This window comes from Diachasma alloeum, unplaced genomic scaffold (genome assembly GCF_001412515.2).
Source record: "Diachasma alloeum isolate Michigan unplaced genomic scaffold, Dall2.0 Dall_scaffold_00300, whole genome shotgun sequence".
NCBI lineage: Eukaryota > Metazoa > Arthropoda > Insecta > Hymenoptera > Braconidae > Diachasma > Diachasma alloeum.
In genome coordinates this window covers 1382201-1408225 of record NW_021680439.1, presented here as the reverse complement: position 1 = coordinate 1408225, position 26025 = coordinate 1382201, and the positions used below count along the sequence as shown (strand labels likewise).

General features: G+C 35.4%; 3 protein-coding genes across 4 annotated transcripts in view; 1 reads left to right on the top strand and 2 right to left on the bottom strand.

Moving 5' to 3' along the window:
- The window catches only part of LOC107039491 (carcinine transporter), a 15172-nt gene extending 3949 nt beyond the window's left edge, over positions 1 to 11223 (top strand). The window contains exons 2-11 of the mRNA XM_015259124.2: positions 515 to 694; positions 1400 to 1503; positions 1584 to 1738; positions 3817 to 3985; positions 4084 to 4332; positions 6293 to 6507; positions 7268 to 7449; positions 7692 to 7870; positions 9868 to 10117; positions 11089 to 11223. Coding sequence (XP_015114610.1) covers positions 515 to 694; positions 1400 to 1503; positions 1584 to 1738; positions 3817 to 3985; positions 4084 to 4332; positions 6293 to 6507; positions 7268 to 7449; positions 7692 to 7870; positions 9868 to 10066 — 1632 coding nt within the window. The 3' untranslated portion in view covers positions 10067 to 10117; positions 11089 to 11223. The remainder of the gene's footprint in view (positions 1 to 514; positions 695 to 1399; positions 1504 to 1583; positions 1739 to 3816; positions 3986 to 4083; positions 4333 to 6292; positions 6508 to 7267; positions 7450 to 7691; positions 7871 to 9867; positions 10118 to 11088) is intronic.
- Positions 7486 to 16766, bottom strand: LOC107039492. 2 transcript variants are annotated; one of them, XM_015259125.2, is made up of 7 exons: positions 16648 to 16766; positions 16325 to 16432; positions 16031 to 16240; positions 12428 to 12934; positions 12102 to 12334; positions 11080 to 11295; positions 7486 to 11009 (listed from the first exon to the last, which is right to left on the bottom strand). In XM_015259125.2, exons 1-7 carry the CDS (start codon positions 16672 to 16674, stop codon positions 10982 to 10984), a joined length of 1329 nt encoding a protein of 442 aa, XP_015114611.1. In that variant the 5' UTR covers positions 16675 to 16766; the 3' UTR covers positions 7486 to 10981. The 2 variants fall into 2 exon arrangements, with proteins under 2 accessions (XP_015114611.1, XP_015114612.1); XM_015259126.2 differs by having other exon boundaries at positions 7486 to 10997.
- A 2157-nt stretch (positions 16767 to 18923) lies between these two features.
- LOC107039455 (eukaryotic translation initiation factor 3 subunit J) lies at positions 18924 to 23715 on the bottom strand. Its single transcript, XM_015259070.1, has 6 exons — positions 23567 to 23715; positions 23379 to 23461; positions 22447 to 22563; positions 22238 to 22376; positions 21269 to 21418; positions 18924 to 19694 (listed from the first exon to the last, which is right to left on the bottom strand). The coding sequence occupies exons 1-6, from the start codon at positions 23580 to 23582 to the stop codon at positions 19498 to 19500; spliced, it is 702 nt and encodes a 233-aa protein (XP_015114556.1). The 5' UTR covers positions 23583 to 23715; the 3' UTR covers positions 18924 to 19497.
- Positions 23716 to 26025: the final 2310 nt, after the last annotated feature.

Sequence of the window (26025 nt, the reverse complement as noted above, 5' to 3'; positions counted from 1 at the left end):
CAAATTCTATAGAAAATATATGAGAAGAATAAGTTATATAGAAAAATCGAATTCTGTTGACTTTTTCTATTGAATGTTTTCTATTGAACATGTCAATAGAATCAGCCAAAAACTAATAGAAAGTTTAATAGAAATTCAATAGAATTTTCTAACGAATTCGATAGATTTTTCTATTAAATTTTTTCGTGCGTGTTATCCTGTAGCTGAATCCTTTCTTTCACAATCACCCATTACAAACTGCCGATGCAACACAGACTTGAACCGTTTTGCCCCCTTTCAATTAGTTTATCTCAGAATTATTTCAAACTGTAGTCATTGTTGAGTGAATATTTGTGGCATTGAGAGTAGACTCGTCTAATCTCCCTCGAAAATATCATTTCGCTTCTCGTAGAGTGAAAGCTTGATATTTGCTCTGTTCTGTTGTGATTCACATTTAGTATATCCCGGAACTGCTGGTGATGTGGGGAAAGATTTTCTCGTTTTTGAGTGATGAAGATGATTTTTGTCAAAGTAGGAAGGCAACGAGACTGTGTACAGCCAGTGCACGAGGTACGATGTCAATTGGTCGGATCCCAATGTTATTGACCTGACTAATGGCAATCTCGAGGCTAATTTCACCGATTGGCCTGTCGTGCCTTGCGATCATGGATGGGAGTACGATGTGTCGGAGATCGTGTCTTCGATCGTGATTGATGTAAATATTATTCTGTTTTTTCAATTCAACTTTACTAGGAAATCAATTTTAGTATTGAAGTGGTAAACCGAGATGATATTTCTCAAAGATGATATTTTCCAATAGTATATTTCTAACCTAGGGAGGTAAAATAAAGGATCCTCAGCCGCCAGTGCAATTACCAGCCGAGCCGAAGGCGAGGTTGGTAAGCACGCGTCTGAGGGTCCTTTATTTTACTTCCCGTGGTTAGAACGCGATTTTCCGTCTCGGCGTAGGCGCAAAGTCAGAGTTCCCTCCCGCGAAGCGGGAGGGAAATGTAACTTTGCGCCCGCCGGGACGGAAAATTTATTATCGTAATTCCATCATTTTTATGCCATTGAATTACTCATTTTCCATTCTATATTTCCTCACAATTTGTAAACAAGGTGCCGACGTCACCCTGTATATGTATCAACATGAAATTACTAGTGGAATTATAAAAAATTATCAATTGAATACCGTGATGACTATGTAAAATAACAGTCAAATGGTGCAATTGGCAATTAGAAATTTAATAGAAAATTTCAGCGATTGCATTAGGTTTCATACGTGCTCCCTTTGATTCCAAGATGTTCATCGAAATTTTATCTGTGGTTGAGTGTAATTATCTCGTTTCACTATTTCAATGATTGATTAATTTTTTACTTAATTAATTATTGTTGTAATGTTTCGCTTTCTTATTTTTAGTTCGATCTCGTCTGTGATAAGGCGATATATCCCACACTCGGACTCGTGGCTTTAAACACTGGAGGACCAATCGGAGTTTATCTTTTTGGTACTTTGAATGATAGGTAACAGAATATACCTCAATGAAAACAAAAAAAACTATGGGAATTTGCAGATTTTTTCAGTTCTAAATAACTAATTTTAGGATTGGAAGGAGGCTATCGTTTTTTAGCTGTTTAGCCACTCTCATACTTGGAGGCATTATTACATCAGTTTCGAATAATTTCTGGACATGGGCTGCCTGCAGAATGGTCGTGGGGCTCACCATTCCAGCGATATATCAAATACCTTTTATCATTTGTAAGAAATCAATTTATTAATTTCTATTCTCGTTGAAACGTTAACACAACCAGTCGTTTTCACCTGTTGTCAAATTTGGAATCCTCTTGAAATATGATTATAACAATAACTGAATGACTTTAGGAGAAAATGTTGAAAGTTCTGAAAACGTGTAAAAACATAGCAAACACCAATGTCTGAATTTCACACATCTTTTGTAGACATTTTTCAGACACTAAAAAAGGTCTGAGCAAAATGAAAATTTATCTCAATTTCAAACACAAATTGAGATGTTTGGGCACCTGTTCGTCTGAAATTCAGACATATTTTCATTTTATTCAGACGGTTTTTAGTGTCTGAAAAATGTCTACAAAAGGTGTGCGAAATTCAAACATTCGTTTTTGCTGTGAGGATAACTTGATATTCCTTGCTAAATCACTTGTTTTCGGATTATAACGCTCCGATCCATTCGACCATAGATTTTTTTATAAATATCTGAAGAGCCACGCAAAGAGAAAAATAGTCATTTTCATCATAAGGTCCACAAAGTATTTTCTGACGGATGTGGCTTTATAGTCCGTGCCGAAGGCGAGGACTATAATCACATTCGTCAGAAAATATGCTGTGGACCATGTGATAAATGTAGTTTTTCACCCGAAAACTGCGATCTAACCGAGCGAAGCGAAGTTAGAATCGCGGTTTATCGGGCCATGTGACAAAAATTTTGTTTGTAGGGATCTGTCCTTAATTTTTAGGGATACTTCACACGCTGACTAAAATTACCTTTAGCGTTAAGAATTTTCATCATATGAACAACTGACCATCCCATGATACCCTTTTCACAGAAAAATAAGTGTAATAAAAGAAATATCCTTGATTTTTTTTCATCAAAATTAACCCGTCCCCAAAAACTGAACTTCTGTTTTTACACTTTCAAATTCTTTTTTTGCATTTCTAATGTTTCCTTCCATTTATAAAAATTGAAAATATTTTCGTTAGAAACATGAAAAAAAATAGAAATGTTATGTATTTTAAGAATATTTTTTTCTACTATTAACTTGTAAACAAATAAAACCGAAAAATTGGTCGCTTCTCTTATAAATGCGCCTCTATTAATATTAAAAATCTGAAAAAATTCATAAAAACTACAAAAAAATATGGAAACTGAGGGAGGAAAGTCTAAATGAAAAATGTTTACAAATTTACACAAGTCATTAATACTGTTCTTCGATAATTAGACAGTCATAAGAAACTACTCAAGTTGTTATTCTTATTATTTTACCTTTTTCGAGTGAAACACCTTCATTCTAGAAAGTATAGGTACTCAATTTCAAGCAGCGATCGATCGACAATCATTACGTTTGTAATATTTTGTAATATTAGAATTTGCACCTTTCTATTACTATGGTTGTTTATCTTCATTGAAATGTGAAAATAATAAAATGATTTATAATTTAAATTTTCTATCAACTATTGAGTAAATAATTCTCAATTTCATAAAAAGATTTTTCAACTCAACATGTAATGGTCAAACTTCTGACACGATTACTGATTGATAGATTATTGCGGAATTTGAATATTCAATTGATGATTAATTTGGTAATTGAAAATTGGTGGGTAATATTATCACTTAACATAAGCTGAATTTAACTTATTTTAAAGTTGATGATTGCTCTGATCCCTGATTCCAAGCGAAATAAAGGGAGCGTAATCCCTTGAAATAAAGGGAAGTGCTGTTAAATTCGATTGGACAATTATTCAAAATCCAATGCATGTACTCCTGACAATCACTAATTTTCAGACTTATTGTTACTAAAAATCACTGGATAATAGGATTATATCACTTATTAACTTTACGATCCGCGAGTTCCTAAAAATTAGGGATACATCCCTAAAAAATTCAACTTTTTTTGTATCATGTGTATTTCGTTCAGAGGAAATCATCACATCTTTTTGGTAAAGAATAACATATTCCATAAGAGATGTTCCTTCGCGAATTTTTCTAAATGCGATTCTCCCAACGATGTCTCCAAATATATTCTTGACTTTATATTCTTGTTATCGCTGCATGATTTTTCTGTTTTCTCTGTTTTTTATAGCGCTAGAACTCGTTGGCCCCAATTACAGATCATTCGTAACCGTACTGACTTGCTCATTCTACACAATGGGCCTGTGCATGCTATCAGGAGTTACTTACCTGATACCTGAATGGAGAACACTGGCTCTCGTCACCAGTACACCGTTCCTCCTGTATTTCATATACTGGTGGTAAAGTAAAGTTTCACTCTGTTGATATTTTTTTCCACAGCCCTCAATTGATCACTCTAAGCATGTCAACAGACCGTTCTGATTTGATATTTGATCAGGTTTCTACCAGAGTCTCCAAGATGGCTGTTAGCCAAAGGTCGATTGAGTGAAGCTAGTGAGATCCTCCAGACTCTCGCAAAAGTCAATGAGAAAGAACTGCCAGCTTCGTTTACGCAAAAATTAAAGCAAAGGATGACGATGTCTAGGTCGAAAAGTGAGGAGGAGAGGCTGAGAACTGGACCTGGGGTTCTATCGTTATTCAAGACACCTAATATGAGACTCAAAACGTGCCTTATTACACTCAATTGGTATGACAAATCTATACAAATATTACAGATTAACAAATAGTTGGTTGAATTCGTTATGGGAATAGTTATGAGGGATCGCGTTCAAATTTTAAAGTCATTGTTCGCTGAAAGGGCCCGTCGAGGGATTTTTGATACATGATAGGGCATTTAAAAAAGTAGGGAACGTGTTGAATTCAGCTAAGATCATGTTGAATTCTAACCCCGTAGTTGATGTAAAATTTTATTTTTTGTTTTTTCACCTTAAAAATACTTCTTAGACCACAATTTCAGGCTAATTTAGTTTTTTTTTTCGTTTGGAAATGTTTGGTAGACTTCAACGAATAAAATTGGGTCCCCTTTTTTTTAAATACAGAGTAGATCATGAGGAAATTCGTTTTTTCATCACTTGTGCGTAAAGTGAAATTTTACATTGTGATGAAAAATAGGGCTCGATCCTCGTGGAAGAAGTGTTCTTTGAGTCTGGGGAGGGTAGCACTTGCCTTCGGCGATCGCTACACACCTCCTAGACCAGTCCAATTACGGTTTGGAAATCAAGGATGATAGAAGAATGATGTGAAACACATACTAAGCTTTTGGGATTGTAGCAAACCGGGAAATTGTTTAAAAAAATTCCAAACTGCAAAATTAACCGTCCACGCGACCTTTTTTGCTTTACGCCAACGAAATCGTAATAGGTAGGATAAAAATGCATAGGACTTAATTTGTAGAGTATAAAATTTCCAACAAAAAAGTCAGTGGCGGCATTTTCATAATTTCAACCGTCAAGCCGCCAAGCGCGCTCAAAGTTGAACTACGAAAAATCTTTTCGTTTACTTGTAAACGAAAAAGGCACAGATCGACCATTCGCTGAACGTAACATCACTGTCGAAAAATATTGTTCGGCACATGCGAGACACGCATTTTCACGAGTGGGCAGTTGGCCAATCACACGAGTTGAAAATTCTGTCTCACTCGTATCGAAATATATTAGTTCGTCACACGGTCGAAAACCACTTTTCTAACTCACTAGATTGAGGTGTCCATATTGCCACACCCTCTCCAATGAATTTTCAAAAAAAAGGGTGATTTGAGGTAAATTTTGTTTTGTTGATGAACAACTACTTAACAAAGCGCCAGAGATAAAAAGTTCATTAGAGTTTCCCTCTCCTTACAGATTTCCAAGCTACCCTCACGATATTTTTTTTTATTGTTATTTTACATCGCTTCGGCCCGGTTAGAGTATACTGCGATGATGATAAAAGACATTAAATGGTTAGATCGCACCATTCTACCCGGCCGGGATTTGAACTCGGAACCTTTCGCATGTGAGGCAACGAACTTACCCACTGTGCCAAGTAGAGATGCAAAATGACCGTCATTTTTTAGATCACGTCATATGACCAAAAAATGACGGTTATGTGACGCACAAATTTTCCAACTACAAATGATTGTCACAAATCATTTGTAACCAAATTGGTGTCAAACCATTTATATAGTTGCATAATGACGGTCATAACTAATTTACAATTTGTGACGGTCGTGAATAAAACAAAATAGTTTCATCTATATGGATGGAAAAAAAACGTGATTTTCATTTCAAAATGCGGATTCAGCCAATACAAAAGGAATTCAACTGAAAATTGACCGAGAAAAAAATAAAGTTTCATCTATATAGATGAAAAATGACTGTCATTTTTTCTTGACACGTTGTGACGGTCACAGAAGGGGGAGGGGGAATTGTGACAGCCGTCATGAACGGCTCGTCATGTGACCGTCAATGACGGTAACATGACCGTCATATGACGGGTCATGTGACGCATTTGCATCTCTAGTGCCAAGCCACCGGGCAACCCTCACGATATCTCCCATCAATTTTGGAACACTTTGCACATTTGATTCAAACGTTTTTAGTGCTTTCTCACTGCCGTTATACATATTTTATGAGTCCTTTTTTCAATTGAAATTGAAAAATGTCTTCTAGGTTTGCAAATAACATGGTGTACGTAGGCCTCTCATACTATGGTCCAGCATTAGGAAACGAAGAGCACTTGAGTTTCTTTTTCTCTTCCCTAGCAGAAATCCCAAGTTACTTAGCTTGTTGGGTGGTGATGGACAGGTGGGGAAGGAGGTGGCCTTTATGTCTTTGTATGGTCACTGCTGGGCTTTCCTGCGTCGCTACAGTACTCCTGCCAGCAGGTAATGTTTGTAGTTGATTCATAATGTACCTCAATTCCATTTTGACAGTGGTTTTTATAGTATGTACTTCAAAATCCCAGAGAAATACTTACGATGTACTACACCCTTTCGGCCAAAATTCACGTTTTTTTCATTTTTCTGGCAAATTATTGATCGGATTGACGCGAAATAATATACCGTTTTTGCGTTTTATTGTTATTGACTGACTCACGAAGTTTCACGGTAGTCCAATCGTTTTCCTGCATTTTTTCTAAAGTTTTGTGAATTTCCCAAAAGTTTTAGAAAAAACGCAGAAAAATGATTGCACGATTATGAAATTTCGTGAGTCATTAAGTAATGATAAAACGCAAAAACGGTACATTTTTCCACGTCAGTCCGATCAACAATTTGCCAGAAAAATTCAAAAAACGTGAATTTTGGCGAAAAAGGTGTAATACATCTTTAAGGGGATACGTCGCTGAAATTTAAGTCTTCACTGGGCCTTGGGCTGAGTGTTCAACGACCCGTTGAACAGTTTGTGATATATGGCGGAATATGGGAAAAACTATTTATCGTGGTTACACGGGTCAAAATCTATCGGATCCGCGATTTTCTCGAGTTATTCCCATATTTCTTCATATATCACAAACTGTTCGATGAGTCCCAACATCCAGTGACGACATTTAAATTTCACCGACGTATCCCCTTAAGAATTGACCTGTAGTAAAAAATTTTTTTTCCAAAAGAACGAATCGTTCATTCCATGCATTCAATTTTTTAGATGCAGTACTGACAACACTAATATTATTTCTACTCTCAAAGTCCGCAATATCAGCGTCATTCTTAATAATTTACCCATTCGCTGGTGAATTATACCCCACACAGCTCCGAGGCGTAGCGATTGGGTTCTCAGCGTACATAAGTGGCCTCGGTCTCATCATAATCCCCTTTATCACCTATTTGGTAAGGCTTTACTCAATTAATTTCATTAACCTCGAATTAATGGCCATAATTGGATTTATTAAAGTACAGAAGAGATTTAACCCTAGAAAAACTCTTTTTCAAATTCGATTTATTTGTTTTAATGAGAGAATCGACCAACGGTAGTCAAATATTTTAGGAAAAATTTTTGTAAATATATCTTATCGAATAAATCTTGCTCATTTCCATACTTAATTAATTCGCCAAAACAATTCATTCATTAGGGAAAAGAGAATTTGGTGCTTCCACTCGTAATACTTGGGGCGGTCTCCGTCATTGGAGGATTGTCCGGATTACGACTGCCTGAGACACTGCATCATCGTTTACCACAGACTGTTGAAGAGGGCGAACTCTTCGGCAAGGACTGGAAATACACCGACTGCCTCAAATGTATTCCCACTAAGTGAGGATTTTTATGAAAATTCATTCAGTAGTCAGGTGGATTCGCAAATTATTTTGCAAATATCTCTGAAACCCGTGGGTTTCGAACAAAATGCAAAAGGATTTTTTTGCAGAGAATTTTAGGGGCAGAAAAAAGCTCTCGTAACATTTTTCATTCATAAAGCTGTTCATCTTGTAGTGAATTATCATCTAATTCACGTAAATTATTGAGGATTCAATGACACTTGACTTTTGTCAATGTTTATGGCTTCTAAAAAGATTGAGCTCAGTTTAGGCTCATCTCAAAGGGGAAGAATTGTACTTTCCATGGAAAAAAATATCCCATTTCATTAACAATTCAATGAGTTATTGCTGTTCCAAAAAAAGCCAGAAGGGTCCATTTTGCTTTGAAAAAATATAACGACATTTTTTGTATGAAATTTTCTTGGCTATAACAGGAGTCTCTTAAGGGGAAACGGAAACCCTTTGTGTTTATGAACTTTTAGAAGTGTGTTTTCTCCTGCAATTACTATTTTTTATTTATGAAACTATTTCATTGACTCAACAATACAATGATCGAATCGATAAAGTAGTGTCATAGATAAAAATTAATAATTGTAGGAGAAAACACAATTCTAAAAATTCATATACACACTAGGGTTCCGTTTCCCCTTAAGGGGAGACCGCGGTGAAATATGAAAGTTGCAGGGGATTGTCCCTGCCATGCTGCTGATTTTAGTACTCATTTTTTATATCCAAAAAATTAGAAAAAATCGAATTTTGGTGCACAGGCAGGAAATCGTCAAAATAGTCCCCTCACAGGATTTTTAATGGACTGACTTGAATTTTGGTTACCACATACATCATACAGTGATGAAAAAAATATGTGAGCTTTTATAGACAATAATATTGTAGTACTATGCGAATTGAAAGCCGTGACATATCAGTAAAGTACATTTTTTTATTACTCATTTTACAAAACAGCAATACTAATGATCAAAAAAATAAAATAAAAATTATAATTCATTGGTATGTCATTGCCTTCAATGTGCACGATGCTAAAATACGATTGTCCCTACCAATTTCGAGAAAAAAAATATAAAAAATAAAAATAAAAAAAAACATTTTTTTGTCGTCAATATATTATTTGCGTGGAAACCGAAATTCCAGTCAATCCATCAAAAATCATCCCTTCTCGTTAACTTCTCCCAACCAGAACGGTCATCAAAGCGGTGTGGAAAATAAAAAACCGTAAAAAAAGGAATTGAAAAAACAAATTCTTTCGTGCCGACGTTTCGAGCGCACTAAGAACTCTTCATCGGGGCACTTGAATCAATCTAAAAATTCAAAATTGTGTTCTATATACTGAGACTAATTTCCAAAAAATACATTTTACAATACAATCTGTGAGAAAAAAACAATTTTACCTAAAACTCTTTACGAAGGTCTTCATCAAAAATCCTAATAGGAGGACTATTTTAAAGATTTTATGCCTGTGCAGCCACATGCCGTCATTGGAAAAAATTAGAATTGATTTTTTCTCATTTTTTGAGTATAAAAAACAAGTGCCTAAGTCATCTGTATGATAGAGACCCTGCAACTTTCAAATTTTATTGCAGTCTCTCCTTGGTATTTTTTCTGAAATCTCTAATTATTATTTTCAATTGTTTAATCACTTTGGCAATGAGGGATGACTAGAAGAAATATCACAAGACACGTTTTATAGGAAATTTTCTTGGCTATAATAATAATCCCTCGATATTTCGTCATAGCATATCAGTCATCCGTTAACGAGGGATTCTACAGAGAATTGGCAAAAGACATTTTTTATTGAGAAGTTTACGGATCACAGGCTAGACTTTATCAGGTTTTTCCATAAACTTCATAGTTCCAGAGATATTCGCGAAATAATTGGGGTGAAATGTTGGAAATTCTTCGTTTTCTTCATCATTTTTTCATTTTCATTGACTTGACTCAATATTTCATTAATATAAATATGGTTTTTTAAACTGTTTCAAGACCACCCTCTGCAACAACGTCGTACGAGGATCTCTCAGCCGGCGAGACTGTGGAGATGCAGTCGGTATCAACTCAACCAATGTCTGAGGAGCCACGTGGACCAGCCACTGCGACTCGCAGACTCCTCATTCGACAATCGAGTGTCATGGAGACGCAGAGGGACTCCGATGGCTCCATCAAAATGACTTATTGGTTTTAAATCACAAATTGGGAGAGTTCGAAGGAATTTTGTGAAGAATTCAGGAAGAAAGTGAGACTTTTCAAGATAATTTAACACAAAATCATGAATTATTAATTTGAGTCATTTGCGGAGAAAATGGCCAGAGGCCTTAGCTGAGAATATTTTCCTAGAAAAAGGTCCCAATGGTTCATTAGATAATGGAACAATTCATAATGAAGATCAGTTATGCCAAGACAGGCTGTTAAATCTTCCATCAGTTAAGCATTCATCTTGATAATATGAAGTTACAAGAAAATATCTGAAGATCTTTGGTGTAAACAAAGAAATTGTTTGAACAAATCTCTTGATATTTTCTCGTAAAATCACTCATTATTCAAAGATAACAAAATAATTAACAAGTGAAATTAATAACATCAAATTAGACTGTTTCCTCAATTAAGAATTGATTTTGAAAAGAGCGATTTCTCAGGAAGAAATATCAAATCTTTTTATTGACGAAAATTGTCGACAAAAATCTCTTTTGAAGTCTTCTTGTAGAAGTAATCACTCTCGAGATAATTCAATAGTCAACAATTGGGTTGAATGACGAAATGTCAAGGGAAGCAGTTTACTATTTCCTCAAATAAGGATTTATCTCGAAAAAAATGGTTTTCGAAAAAGATATCAAGAGTTTTTTTTGTAGCCAAGAAAATTTCCAACAAAAAATATCTCTTGACATTCGATAATCAAAAATTGTAGATGAACAGCTTTATTACCACTGTCTTACTGAATTCCTCTCCATTTTCTCTCGACATCGAAGGGGAGAATTCTTCCTCTGTGCAGTAATTCTTTTTATTCATATTTCCTTGGTTTTTTGGGGAGGGTGTTGCGCATAATTGTGTGCGTGCGTGAGTCGAGAGGATGAATCTTCTCCCTCTGGTTTTCATTCTGGAGTTATAATCTTGTCGTTCTATTGTAACAACTGTAATTAGTCAGTCGAAAATTAGATCTGAATTTTTTAAGAAAATTATTGACTTCACTGTTGTTTATACCTTTCCAAGAGACGACGTTTGAGCTCAGGAGGATAGGCGACGTAAATATAGTGGTCGGGCATTTCGCCAGTGGGGATGAGCCTGTCCTCGCCATCCTCGTATTTTCGACGATCGTCGTGACGATTACTCCCTCCTGGATCGTGAAGCGAGGACGTGGTGGATGGACGATCATCTGAGCGGTCGTCGGCCATGTCCATACAATCGTCTTCTCCAGAACTGCAATTACAGGGGCACAAAGTCAATAGGGAACTTGCATGAATTTTTAACATCCCGACGGAAAGGGCGGAAGTTATTGTGATGACCTCGAAAATAAAATTTGGAATTTTCATAATTTGTCAACGTTTCATGGCGTTTAGCATCATTCACGTATGAAAAAATCTTGTAGAATTTTCTGTAGCATAACCTATACTATTTTCTATATCATATACTATAGAATTTTCTATAGGAAATATCCTATAGAATTTTCTATAAGAGAATTCGAACATTTCCTATAAGATAGGATTTCGTACAGGACGTCCTATAGAATTTCCTATAGGATTTCTTATGAGATTTTCAGCAGGATTTCCTATAAAATTTATTGGCATAAGGGTCGTAATGAGAGTTAAAAGTGTCATATGGTGATCATGTGGGGTTCATGTATGGGTCATAAAAAGCCATATTAAAGTTATTTAAGGGTAATATGACCATATAGGGGTCATATGAGGGTCATAAGAAGGCTCAAATGACCTTCATATGACCCCCATATGAGGCACCTATGACCTCTGTATGACCCCCATATGACTCTTTTGACTCTCATTCTGACCCTAAATTTCATAAGAAATCCTATTGAAAATCTTATAGGATATCCTATAAGAAATTCCATACAGGAATCAGGTTTTTCCTGTTGGATTTTCCCGTTGGAAATCCAACAGATAAAAATCTGATAGGTAATCCTACGAGAAATTCTACAGGAAATCCTATCTGAAGAATCCTATGGGGAATGTTGGAATTCTCCATAAGACTTTTTCATACGTGTTGCGTACCTGAGGAGGACAGAAACGACGTAGTAACAAGCAGATATCCCAGAGGAAAGCAGAAAGAGGAATGTGATGAGCAGGTACCAGGATGTATGGCGGTGATGACGTTTCGTGTCCTCCCAGTACCTGTCACAACTTAGGTACCAGCAGATTGCGCGATTTAATTCACCCTCGATATCCTGGAAGTCTTTCACTGAGAGATTAGCCAGTAATCCAGCAATACAGTCTCTCACAAGTACCTGAAGGAATCAAAACGAGAATTACAATTTCAAAGTCAATAGTGAAAAAAAGGTTCAAAATTTTTTAATTTTAATTAATTAATTATAACTCACTTCACATTGAATTTTGAGTTTAGCAAGTTCCTCAGGTTTGCAATGAGACTTCAATCTCCTAATTTCCGACTGTCTCTTCCTCTCCTTCCGATCCCCAGCTGGCAATGCAGCCTCCACAAGATTGCTGGGATCGTCGTCCTCGTCATCGCTGTGCTCGCAGGCACTGCTCTTATTATCTGGTCCAGCTATGTCCCTGTGATAATCTGATGTCCTCGCAGCTGAGGACGAGGTACTCTCCTCTCGTCGACAGTGCTTCTGACTCTGGTGAAGCGACCCTGAGGGCATAACTTCCGACTTGTCACTGACTTTACTGTAGATTCGAGTCAAGTCACGACACTCACAGGGAACAACTGTCGATGTTCTGTCAGTGTTCTCACGCCATACTTGAATATCTGTGTTTAGGGCACCAGTTGGATCATCGACTAGAGAACTTTCCAGTTCTGATGGGCCTAGTACGTCGCAACGCATTATGTCACAGTAATTTGCTAAACACACAGCATCTTCCGCCTGAAAAAAGACAAAATGTATTCGCAGAGAAAAAAAAATTAGTGTTCAGGGATCTATTCCCAATTTTCAGGGACCCGCGGTTCTAAAATTTGATAATTGAGAAGATCCTTGCATGCAGTGATTTTGTCACTAATTTTTCGTGACAACAATTCTGAAAGTTAAGGATATCCAAGTACTTTGGCGATTTTTTCTCCAGTGGAATGATTTTCCACATTTGTAGCCGAACATCAGAGCTTTTGGGCCTCATTTGACCTTGAGCTTGCGGATATTTTACGAGGAATTATTATTTAAACTTTGCAGGTCTGAATTTGAATCGATATTGAACGGTTAAAAAACATTTTAAAAATCTGAAAAAAAAATAGAAAATTGTCATGTTTGCAATTATTTCCAAAATAAATTTCATTTAGAAATTCATTCACTTTATAATTTCGACTTTTTCGTTGCCCACTGGACACTGAAGCTCGATTTACCGGGTTAATGCGCCGCGCGTAGCCTTCGAATCCCAAAATTGCTAGCGCAGCAATAATCGCACTATCTTTTCGGGCTCTAAACGTATTGTACCATTCGTTTGCATATATTTTTTTATTATTCATTTCGCTCCAAAATCTTTAATAAACTGTTATTTATTTATTAAATGTACCCATTCTTTACGTTGGTGTCAGAAGTGGGTGATTTAATTTGGAAAAATTAGCTATAATCATGTCCAAGTGGATACGTCTTTCGAATGGTGTTGCGTATTTGCCCTTTTCCTCCCTCTCAATCACCTTCATGTACGATCGTCTCTTTCTTACTTGATATTCTTTTATCTTGATTCCTAGTCCGCGGACGTGCCATTCATTTTTATATATTTTTGAATTGTGTATTTCGCCCCAGAATCTTTAATAAACAGTTATACATTAAATATACCCATTCTTTACAGTATTCTTTTTAAATATTTAGTTAGTCTCGTCTTAAATCCCAATCGGACAAATCAAAAGATATCAAGCTCCTTAAATCCTCACGCGTGCGTAACATCGAAATCAGTTTATCAGTCCCGCCCGACGTACATACAAGTGATAAAGGATCCAAGTTACTAAAATTCGCACAATTACGCCCACCTTCGTAGCGTGAACTTTAGAGTGAAACGGTATATAAGTCGCGATTTACTTATTACGTTTCCGTGAATGTCACGATGCAAGGACACAATTAGAAAACATCACGCACGAGAAAAGTTAATAGAAAAACCTACCGAATTCGTTAGACAATTCTATTAAATTTCTATTAAACTTTTTTTTTTAATTTAATTTCTATTAAACTTTCTATTAGTTTTTGGCTGATTCTATTGACATGTTCAATAAAAAACATTCAATAGAAAAGGTCAACAGAATTCGATTTTTCTATAAATCTTATTCTTTTCATATATTTTCTATAGAATTTGCTCGACTCAAATTTTCAAAGTTTTTTTCATTCCATTTTTCTTTTCTTCTCATCAAGAAAATTAAACGAAAGAACTTAGTTCTATAGAAAATATCTGAATAGAATAAGTTATACAGAAAAATTGAATTCTATTGACTTTTTCTACTGAATATTTTCTATTGAACATTTTAAAAGAATCGGCTGAAAACTAATAGAACAGTTCAATAAAAATTCAATAGAATTTTCGAACGAATTCGATAGGTTTTCTATTAATTTTTTTCGTCCGTGATGCTAATCAATTTAAGAACAATCATAGTACAATAACTTAGTAAAGAAAACCTCAAAAACTTGAATTAAACCGGCATAGCCATGTCCATAAATTATAATTACTGTTACATTATTGTGAAGTCAATTAGTTAATATCACTTTTAAATTTTAATTATTGAAATAGTCATCAATTTAAATAGTAAAATTTTGAATTATTCATTAATCAGTAATTGAGTTGGGAATATTGACGATTATGTGAATAATCGGAAATCCCTTGTACGAAATTTAGTATTATCTACTTGATGGTCAACCCTGGAATTAAATATAAATGAAAACAAAAAAAACTATTAGGGGAGGGTAGCGCAAAACGGACCGCAGGGCAAAACGGACCACTGACAGAACGTTGATAATTTTTGTTTATTTTTCTTTCCTTCAAATCAGGAACACTGAATGTTTTCCTATTCTAAAAAGAACATACACTTAAAGTCGATAACTATCGATATCTCGCAAGTCTGTTACGCTTATTCCTCATTGGTTGCAGTCGTCTGAGGCGGCAAATTTAATTCATGATTTATTTCATTTTGAAATTTTCAATTATGATTGTTACAATTACAGCGCGCTGTAGCGCGCGTTCGGTCTCGTGAATTAAAAGTGAGTTTCGTGGATCCTAACCGTCACAGGGGTTTTATAGACAAGAAGTGTTGTTGAACCGCAGTTTGATCAGATTTGCTAATCACCTCAAACCACAAATGGCGTTGAATTTTTGATTTTGCTTCCATTCGGAAGCAAATACAAAAATTATCAATTTTCTATCAGTGGTCCGTTTTGCCCTGCGGTCTGTTTTGCCCACCTGGTCCATTTTGCCCTACCCTTCCCTATCAAAATAACAACGGTTATCTGCAAAATTACTTTGGATTAATTGAACTAGACGGCTGTATCATCGAAATAATTTTATGTTCAACAGGATGAGAAAAATACGTTTCATCAGCCAAGATGGGTGATTTCGAGAAATTTCTTATTATGTCAACATTCCGAGAAGAGAAACCTTATCGTAGTTCGCGAATGTATATGAATTGAGATCGATCAATCGCAGGTGATTAAGTCGAACCGGACATTTACCGAGATTTCTTTCTCAATTGACATTTTTTCATTCTTCCCATTCCCGTATACCTTTCGGTTTTTACGAAAACTGTTCCTTCCCATTTACTTTCCGAGTTTCAGCCATCGTTCTTTCCGCGGTGTTCCCTCGTGGTCACCCCTCCACTTAGTGATCCCGCTCAGCGCTGCTCAGCTTCCCAAAGCTAAGCCTGCCCACCAACGCAGTGCGCTAGCCCCTCAGGACTGTCTCAATTGACAAATTAAATTTTTCTTATTTTTATTCTCCCTCTTTAAAAGAGGGAGGACAAGTGTGAAAAAATAATCATCAAAACTTACTGTGTTGACATTACTCTTATGCCTGCTATCGAAATGTGCCTCTAAATGTTTCTCCGAGTAAAAAGATTTTCCACATAATCCACAAGTCCACTGAGACGTTCTGTGCTGATACTTGGCAGCCTGTTGAGGATAGAATATATCCCGACTCTCGTGAAAAGGACACTCCAGGGGTAGTTCTACCTGGTACTTCTTCAGTATCGGTATCCATCTCTACGAAGAACCCGCGAATTTCCGATAAAAATCGCCACGAAAAATTCTCTTAATTTTTTAAAACAATTCCGACGATTTAATTACCTTTTGTACGATCCGTCTGACCATCGAAGCACGATCCCGGGGGCATGATATTTTAAATACCGAGGGTCCTGGCCAAGGGATAACAGACAGTAGCAGCACCACCACAATCTAAATCATTAAAAATTCACAGTTGGAATAAAAAAAATTAATTAATTACTAAAGCTCTTGGTCGCAAGCCGGATATAATGCTCAATCAATATTTGTCTTATTTCCGACTCGTTCAATGTGGAAATTGTTGCGTTTTAATCTCCCACACCATGAATGCAGAATATTAAAGAGATTAAAGTATGAAGATGTAAAAACTACCGCGGAACAATTTTTACCTCGAAGTGACAAGATTTGGTCTTCATTCATAGCCTTCTGTTTGATTTCTGATCGAACTAAATTTGATCGTCCCTGCGGAATTTCTGTGATGATGACAATGTGCTTTTTTCACCGTCTATTCTCGCATCAGGGAACTACATATGCGTTTGCGCGCGCACGTGTGCATTGACATTAAAGTGATATTGCAGGGGGTGGATTTCACCCCTTGGAAATGGGGAGAAGAAGTGACAGCGTCGATGAGGTCACGCAAACGCAGTTGGCGAGCGCGTAATTTTATTTTTTTATAAATTAAGTGGTCATGTCGGAATGGTTCTAATGAAGCAATTCAGTTGAACTGTTCAGAAGACATGCACCACATGATTCACTTTTCCATTTAGCTTCTTGTCAATATTCAACTATGATACTAGTTCATACGCTATACGATTCCTTTGGCGCCACGATTTAACTTGTTTTTAGTACCATTTTTCCCCAGGATTACGAGAAAAATAATAAAAAAATTCCATCTCAATTATTTCTCTTGAATTATAGAGATTCTTCATAGAAGACAGAGGTTTAGATAGCGTTCCATATCTTGTGGCATCACTGGATATTGCTGGATAGGATTTTGGAGTAGGTATGAGAGGAACCAGGATAATTCTCAATATCAGTTGACAAGACAAATTTACTGAGAAAATTCGAAAGTGCAGACTGAGATTTGAACCCTGGACCTTCCGATTATGTATCAGGTGCTCGCCCAACTTCAGGTAAGGTCACACTGAGAGAAAAATATAATTCTTCTGGCTATATTCCATCACCATCGAATTATAGTCAAAAAGTCCTCAACAATTTTTCATGGGTTACGGTAACTATGGCCGGAGAAGTAATTACTACAATGGAATGTAGTCATTGCAACTATTTTATAGTTCTCCTCACAATAGATTTGTCATGGTTACTTTTGAACTTTGGGTAGTATAACTGCATTTTGATTTGCAAAAATTACGCTTGTGAAGTTACTATAATGTTATGTGCCGCATACAAAAAAACATCGTATCGTTCACCAAAATGCCTCAACCATTTCCTTATTGTAAATCAAACTTCAGATTTTTCTCTGAGTGCACAAGGGTCATATAAAAAAAAAGGAGTTGCTAGGATCACGAAAGTCACAAGGGTGACATTGCCTCGGTTGAATGTGTTTTTAACTGAAAATTCTGCTGTTGCAGATTTTGTTAAAAATCAATCAAAAACATCTCCAACAAAAAATTTCTATTAAAATTGAGTTCTGTTGTTTTGATGTTGTAAATATAATCATTGAATTCAAATGTGGGAATGTGAGTGCATGATTTGGTGTGTTAATTACCTATACGAAGCTTTATGGAAATGTTCGTATCTTGAAAAATAAGGATTGAAATGCTTATATCCCAAAAACTAATTGAGCGGAAATTTTTTCTCTATTTTTCCCGTATTCCTGCGGAAAAATGCGTCAAATAGCGGCGCCAAAGAAATTATAATTTTCCTATTGTACGAATCGCCACGTAAATTCTACGATCTGTTCCATAAAAGTTAACCAACCGTCTGATGATTCACCGCTGTGGGGAGAACAAGTCGTTCCGTAATTTTTTCCGAACGATTGAGAAATTTTACGGAACGGAACGTAGAAATAACTCACTAGCTTCGTAAAAATTGTTGAACGTTCAAGTATTTTTAATTTTAGAGCATAATAAGTCGGGAAGTTTCTGTAAGATTTTACTTTTTCGTGAAAAATTACATGACAATTTCGTACTTTGTTCGTTGATGAACCTGAAAGTTCACCGAACGTTTCAGATTTCTTCTCTTCCATTCCTATAAAAATTGCCGGAAAACGATTCCCCATTGCGGATTACATGAATTGTTCGGTAATTTTTACTGAATATTTCTCTCCGTGTACGGATCCATTCAGAAGCTTACTACCAATGGAATTGGTGGAAATAATAGTACATTAGAGTACAAGGGCACAAATTTCGTTTTCAACGAATGTGTAGTTTACAGGCCGAGCCGAAGGCGAGCAAAACTTTCCTACTGATTTATTTTCTATTATAAGCTGCATTTTTTTTTCTTCTGTTTGTATTTATACTGAACCTATGGAACCTACCCTGTTATACAGGGAGTCTAGGGAGACAGGTGAATAAAAATAATTATTAATTATTATTAATAGAATTTGGTAACGAATGCGTTAGATACTTCTATGAAATTATTTCGTACGTGAAACAACTCAAAAAAAACTTGGGGTACTCAATTGACGAATAAAACAATTCATTCATTCAAGTTTGTAATCAACCTTTATTTAGAAATATGCGCAATTCAAAACCAAATGTCAACGGATTATTTTCATCTGTTATTTTTTCAATCTTTCATTTCTTTATTTAAACCAGTGTATCAACAAGAGCTGTATTGCGGGTCCCCGTAATCCAGTGAACATCATCGATAAAACATGCCAGCCACAATCACATTAATTCAATTATCTCTGAAATAGTCCTGCACCGTAAACTCGGGGAAATCAGTGTTTGTTATTATCGTAAATTCGTCGTCAATACACACATAGATAATCACTGTTTTAATTTCTTAATAAATCCTCAATAGTGAACAACACCAACAGCGGAGTCTTTGATTTTTCATCATTTCCTTTAAATTCATTCAGTGTTTTGAAATCCTTATAGCTGAAGAATCTGAAAATATGCATTTATTGGATTCAATGCACTGTCCCGTCTCGTCTGCGATCAGATTTGAATCTCCGTAAATTTATTGCATGGAAAATTCATTCAATTTTTATGTCATTGCATAAGTGTGTAGAGCCGACTAGATGGTGGGGTGAGATGATTTTCTATGGACGGCCGCTACATGAAGTCATCGTACTCGTTGTCGTATGTGTCATATCCGTACTCACTGAGATGAGTATTTTCACCCTCAATTTTCAATTTCGCCTTGCCTTTACCCTTGCTTTTCTTTCCTTTGTCACCTTTCTCGATCTTTGATTTCTCAATCGCTAAATTTTCCACTGTTGTTTTTATTTTTTTTAGGGAAATCGAAGAAACTGAAGCATGAAAAAATACAGATATTATGAAACGATCAATAAGAATCCACGTTTTTGGGAGATTATTTTGCAAATATTTTCGAGTAGTTGATAAAAAAAATATGTTTTACTTCATGCGTTATATCAGGCTTTTTGCTTCCGAATGGAAGCATTGTAATCGTTTAAATTCAAGTTTTGGATTTTTTGTGTTATATCGACCCATTATGATCCAAAAAGTTCGAAAATGCATTTTTTAGACCGTGTCCGTCCGTATGTGTGCATGTATGTATGTATGTATGTATGTGTTATGTGACAGTTTTTCGTCGATTTCACGCTAATAAATCGATGGAATTAAATCTTTTTTTTTGTTCTTAAATAAAGGTATTGCTAAGCCCTATCCATCGCCATTAATTAAAATTTAATTCATTGATTAATTTTTTTAATGTTTTCAAAATTCAGTTTCACATGATAACTAAAAAAAAATTTTCTAAATTTATTGAATGACGATTTAAAAAATTTGTTGGGATGTCCTTTTGATCGAGTTCGAAGATGAAAGCGATAGCGAAAATCGTTATTTTTATTTCTGTTAAATCTTTCCTAAATTTCGTATTTTTCGAAAATCAGAATTTCTCAGATATCTTTGGATATTGCGCTTCAAATGAATTCAATCATAGCTTAATATGTTTGTTTCAATGATGAAGTTAAAAGGTGGATACAATAACTTTCTCGGTTAATTTGATTTTTAGGATAATTTTTTGAAATTTCGAATTTTTCATGAATTCCCCTGAAAGTTAGCTTAGTGATTCGCTCATGTGATGAAACGTCAGATAGAAACAGTGGAAAAACGAATATACGAGATGAATAAAGTTTATAATATCTCGTAATCTCTGCATGAACGAGTAAATATTTTTGAAAGAACTAAATAAAACAAATCAAAACAAATATTTTGAAAAAAAATAAACAATAGCTTTATACAAAAAGTTAAATATCTCCAGAACTACGCACTCGATTTCGCCCATCTGAAATCTTATCCTGTGCTATAGTAAGAACTAGAATACTACCAAATTTCGATTTCCTACCTCAATTTCCTAGAGAATTAGTATACTCCACCGATTTTATCACAAAAATGCAAAATGTTGTTTACTATACGACTCGCTCTGGTTAGCTAGGTATTATTCGATGGATATTATCATAAGGAATATACTCATATGTTGACACAAAAAAGTTTACTTGATACAGTAGCTTTAGAGATATTGAAGGAAAATAAAATTTTGAGGAATCGCTGTATCTCAAAAACTTATGGATGGATTCAGCTTAATTTTGGCATAGAAGTGTCATGAAAATTAGAGAATCGCAAAATTCATCGAGATGAAAATTTACCATAAAAATTTATTTTCGTCATTTTGGTGACAACAGATTTCTTTAGTTTGTGATGATCCAAAATGATCAGTAATGAGCTTGCAGTCAGTGATGTGTAATTTACGTGTAAAATAACGGTAAATTGACTGATCAATGTTTTCGTTGCATCACTACTGTCAACCCTTTGCATTCGAAAATATCTGCAAAAAAACCCATTCCATTTTTCTCGAACTTACGATTCACAGCTATACGATTTATTAACTCCTCAGCAAACGCTGGAAACTCTGTGTGCTTGTTGAATTGATTGATCTTAGCTATGAGTTGTTCACCAAACTGCTCAAACTCCTCCTTGGTATCCGGCATCATGGCGTCAAGAGCTGTCACGCCTTCGAAAAAACGCATTCATCGATTTACATAAATCCCAATTTTTTTTTTCCAAAAAGTCTTAATAACTTGCAGCTTCGATTCGATCAGGAACAGTACTGGGATAGATTGATAACAGAATTACTAATGACAATGAGGAATAAAGACTGATTCGTACACAATAACATAATTTTGCATGAAACAGTAATTTTTATTATAGTACAATAACATTAGTGTTTTATCTTTATCGTTTTTTCTTTCTCTCGTTAGTGTTTCTCTCTTTAAAAGTAATAAAATTGACAATTGTGATTTGTTTAGGTTGTCACATCTATCTCGGTACAGTTCCTGACAATCTCCACATGATTTTTTATTGTTTAATTAAATTTTACGAATGGCAAATCTTATTTGGACGATCACAATCGACCTTCAATTTTAATAATACTGCATTTCCTCGTTGAAATGACGTAGATCGCGTGTTTTTTTTGTTTAATGACTAATTTTGCACACATTCAATACAATTGACGATGATTTAAATTTTTTAAAGGCGTTTCATGCCTCATTTTCATGATGGATTACTGAAGATCTCTCAATTTACGTAAACATCAATTGTTTTTCGACTTTATTATTAATTTATAAATAGTTTTTCACTCGTTTATTCATCGCGATTAACGAGTCTTCTCTTACTCTTGAGATTTTGTTCCACTCACTGGTGATTTTTAAAATATTTTTTTAATGCTTGTGGCGATTTTTGTCCCTCGTTATTAATAAGCAATTAGAGTGGGGTTATTTTTTACTGGTTTTGGGGGGTTTACGGGGACTAAAGTCTACTAGATTCGACAAACCGAATGTCTCCATTGCAAGACGAAGATCAGCCTCCTCAGCCATTTTTTGCCTCCTCAGCTGTTCTGCTCTCCTTTCCTCTGGTGTCATTGCTTCCTCCTTTTCTCTGGCCTTTCTCTCAGCCTCTTCACGATCCTTTTTCTGGAATAAATAATGTCGTCTCGATTTCCTCCTTTTTTTTCATTTTCTGAAAATAATAGTGAATCTTTACCTCTCGTTCTTCGATCTTCTCGGCGACCTTTTTCTTAGGCTTCGATTTAGCCTTTGGAACCTCTGCTGGCTTCTCGACATCCTTCTTCTCTTCTTCTTCAACGTCTTCCCAACTGTCCTGTTGGCATTAAATTAATGCAAAAAAATTATTCTTCGAAATTTTGGATTTCTTGAAGGGGAGGAACAGTAGCAGATGTGTCTGAAGTACAAATTATTACAAAATATCTTTGAAACTAGTCGATTTAGAGAAATAGTTAGAAAATTTTTTCCTTAGAAAAATGATACATTCCGAAGTGAGGCTTCTCGATTAAAAAAAAATCACACTTCCCCTAGCTATTGTAACGAAAAATGTCAAGACTCCTATTTCTCCTACAATTGTTAATTGCCAAAGATATTCAATGCATAGTATATGTTAAAAATTCTCAATTTCTAATAATGAGGTCAATATCTTGAGAGCAATCAGATTCACAAAAAATGTAAAAGTTAATTTCATAAAAAAAGAAATTCATGCCACAAAAAATATCTCGTGAAATTTCTCTCTAGTTCGAGAAATTCCAGACGTATTTGCAAAATAATCTTCATTAGATCTCATTTTTCATGAAGTAATATAAACTAGAGAATAACAGAAATGGCTGCAGAGACTAATTTCGAATCTGACAGATGAATTTTAATAGCTAGAAATAAAGTGCTTCAATTAAGTCAATGACTATGTCCCTTTATAAAGAGCAATCTCGAATTTTCTGTCTGATTGTTACTGATTCACCCAATTATTCATAATTTCTAGGCTTTTTATTTTAAAATTGAGTCGAAAATCGCGTGGGGAGCACATGCTCCAGCAAGGTTAACTCTCAGCCATGTCAGTGGCTGTGCAGCTCTCCCCCAATCTGTGCAAGTTTCAAAAATCACTGATGGAATTTATGGAAAAATTAGTACCTTAACTTCTTCCTCCTCGTCTTCGCCCTCCCATTTGTTTGACCTCAGAGCAAGTTCAAGTTTTGCTTCAATATTATCCAGATCTGTAAAACACGAGCGTGAAGATCAGCATTGGTACTCATCAAAAATAAATTCCTCCGCCTCCGAATAATTGAATTGTGCGATTTACTGAAAGTTTTCTCGCTTACCCCAGTCGTCGTCCATGATTATTTGTTTCTAAGCTAAATTAATCACTCGCAAGTGGTAAAACACGTCGATACAGTGAAACATACGTTCCGAGTTTTGTCCTGAGGGTCTCGGAGAAATGTCGAGACGACTTTGTGATTTCACACACGACTTTCGGCGGACGACGTGAACAGCTGCGTGCGCATAGACGCAGATTAAGGCGGGTTTTCAAGTAAATTTGAAATTATTCTTTGTGACTGATCCTCTTTTTCGCATTTTCATTTCTTCAGAATTCGGAAATTTAGGGTGAACAGGCCAATTGCTGGGCGGTTAATGGAAATTCGAGTTTCGTGGTAGAATCTAAAATAACAGAATCACCTAAATGGGGATATGATGCCTTCCATACCTTCAAAAATGTTTTAATTAACAGAAAAAACACCATTTGAAGTGAAAATAATAAAACAAAGAATAATAGAATTAAGAAATAGTTGAATGCAGCCAAAACCCCTAATTTCTGGACGACAGGCCCATTTTCTTTAATTTATCAAATGTCGATCAATAGAAAAAAAAATCAGGCCCGGTCGCGCGCTCCCTCTTTAGGGTATGATCGGTAGGGGTTGGTGGAATTGGATGTGACCCATTACGGGTCGCACCAATAACTTCCCGACCATTTGTTTTTTCTTTCATTAATTTTTTTATTATGTATTTATTCAATCTTTTTCTCACATTTCTCCGAGGAAATACCCATAGAAGACAAGAAAATCCGTGCGCGTGCTCGCACTCACACACACTTCCATGCATATACAGCGCCGTATTCCGCATCGAGAAAAGATGTAATTTATCAGAAAAGTAAAATTGTTTCTTGAATGTATATCGATTTCGAAAAAAGCTAGTGAACTGCTGATTAAATGTCTTCCAGTATTCCATGATTTGTGCGTTATATCAAGATTCATCGTTTCTAACAAAAAAAACTTGAAATCGCATCGTTATGCACGGAGAAATGGTCTCGTTTACAAAAAAACGCTAATTTTCGACTTTTTTCCAAATTTTTTTTCGAAAAAACTGGAGAAACACTGAGACGATCGTCTCCATAATCTAATCAGGTTCAAGTCACATGAAAATACAGCGATTAAAAAAAAAAGTCAAATCGCATTGTTTGTTCAGGAGGAATCGTGGCACAAAATTTTTGTCACAGACGTACGCACACACATACACACATCCACACATAGAGACAGGTACCTGAAAAGGGTCAGAAGTGGTTCCAAAGGTCATGAAACGTGGAGAAATGCTTAAATTTCCACATTCGATTTTCGGGGTCATTACAATAACTTCCTCCCTTCGGGTCGGGAAGTTAATAATTGATCATATGATTACACATGAGTAGGGGAGACCGGAACAAAATGGGCAACGGGGTAAAATGAGACCCCTGTAAAATTTGAGATTTTACACAAATGATTGATTTTTCTATAGTTACTGATGAAATACCCAATTGTTAGTAGATTTAAAGTATAAGTATAACTCAGATTTCAAAGATTACAATGTGAAAAAATTCTAAATGGAAGTTAATAAAAATAGCAGCATTCTGGTTAAGTTAGCATTCAATTCTTAGTCTAGTATTATTGATAATAATTAATTAATAAATGCCAAAGTAACCATGGCCATGACGAAGTTTGATCCTCGTGAGGTAAAGCGGAACTCTTGATTATTTCACTTGATTTATGATCAATCAGCCATTAGCCTTAAAATTTCATAAACAGCCGACTAGTAATTTTCAGAAGATAAATATTGAATGCGATTTAGGGAGAACAAAATTATAAAATTTCAGATTTCACCGAAAATTCCAAATTTTTAAGCAGCATCAAGACAAGAATTCCTCGACTTATTAGAATTTTCTACAAAACAAGCAGCGCGACAGAAGCCATTTCATAAATTACATATGACTGCTACTCTCCACGGAATTTGTTTTCTCCTATTTTCATTTCTATCAATTTTATTGGTAGTAGACTTCCGAATGAATCCTAATGTATGTTTTCAAGAAATGAAGGCATAAGGATTACTATTTTCTGAAAATATTAAGGCCGATCTCACTCATACTTGATGACAAATATCGTTAGCTATTATTATCGATTTATAAAAAAATCATACTTCCTATGATGACAATTCGGGAGAATAAAGAAATTATTAGAACACGGGTTATTAGTCACACGGGTAAGGTGCGGCGGCGGTCATCTAAGCTTTGTCTAATTTTCCCCTATTTCTATAGAATAAATGTGAAAAAAAAACATATTCATGTTATATGGCATTCACAGGTATCCTGATGTGAAAATGAACGATAAAATATAGATGCGTTAATTTTTTTTTCTCAAGAATTTTGGGCAAATAGTTCCATCTCAAGAACTATCAAATATATCGACCTAAAATTTGATATAGGAATGTTCCTTGATAATCCTAACTAGAAGCCAAAGTGTCAAAAGGTTTCCCT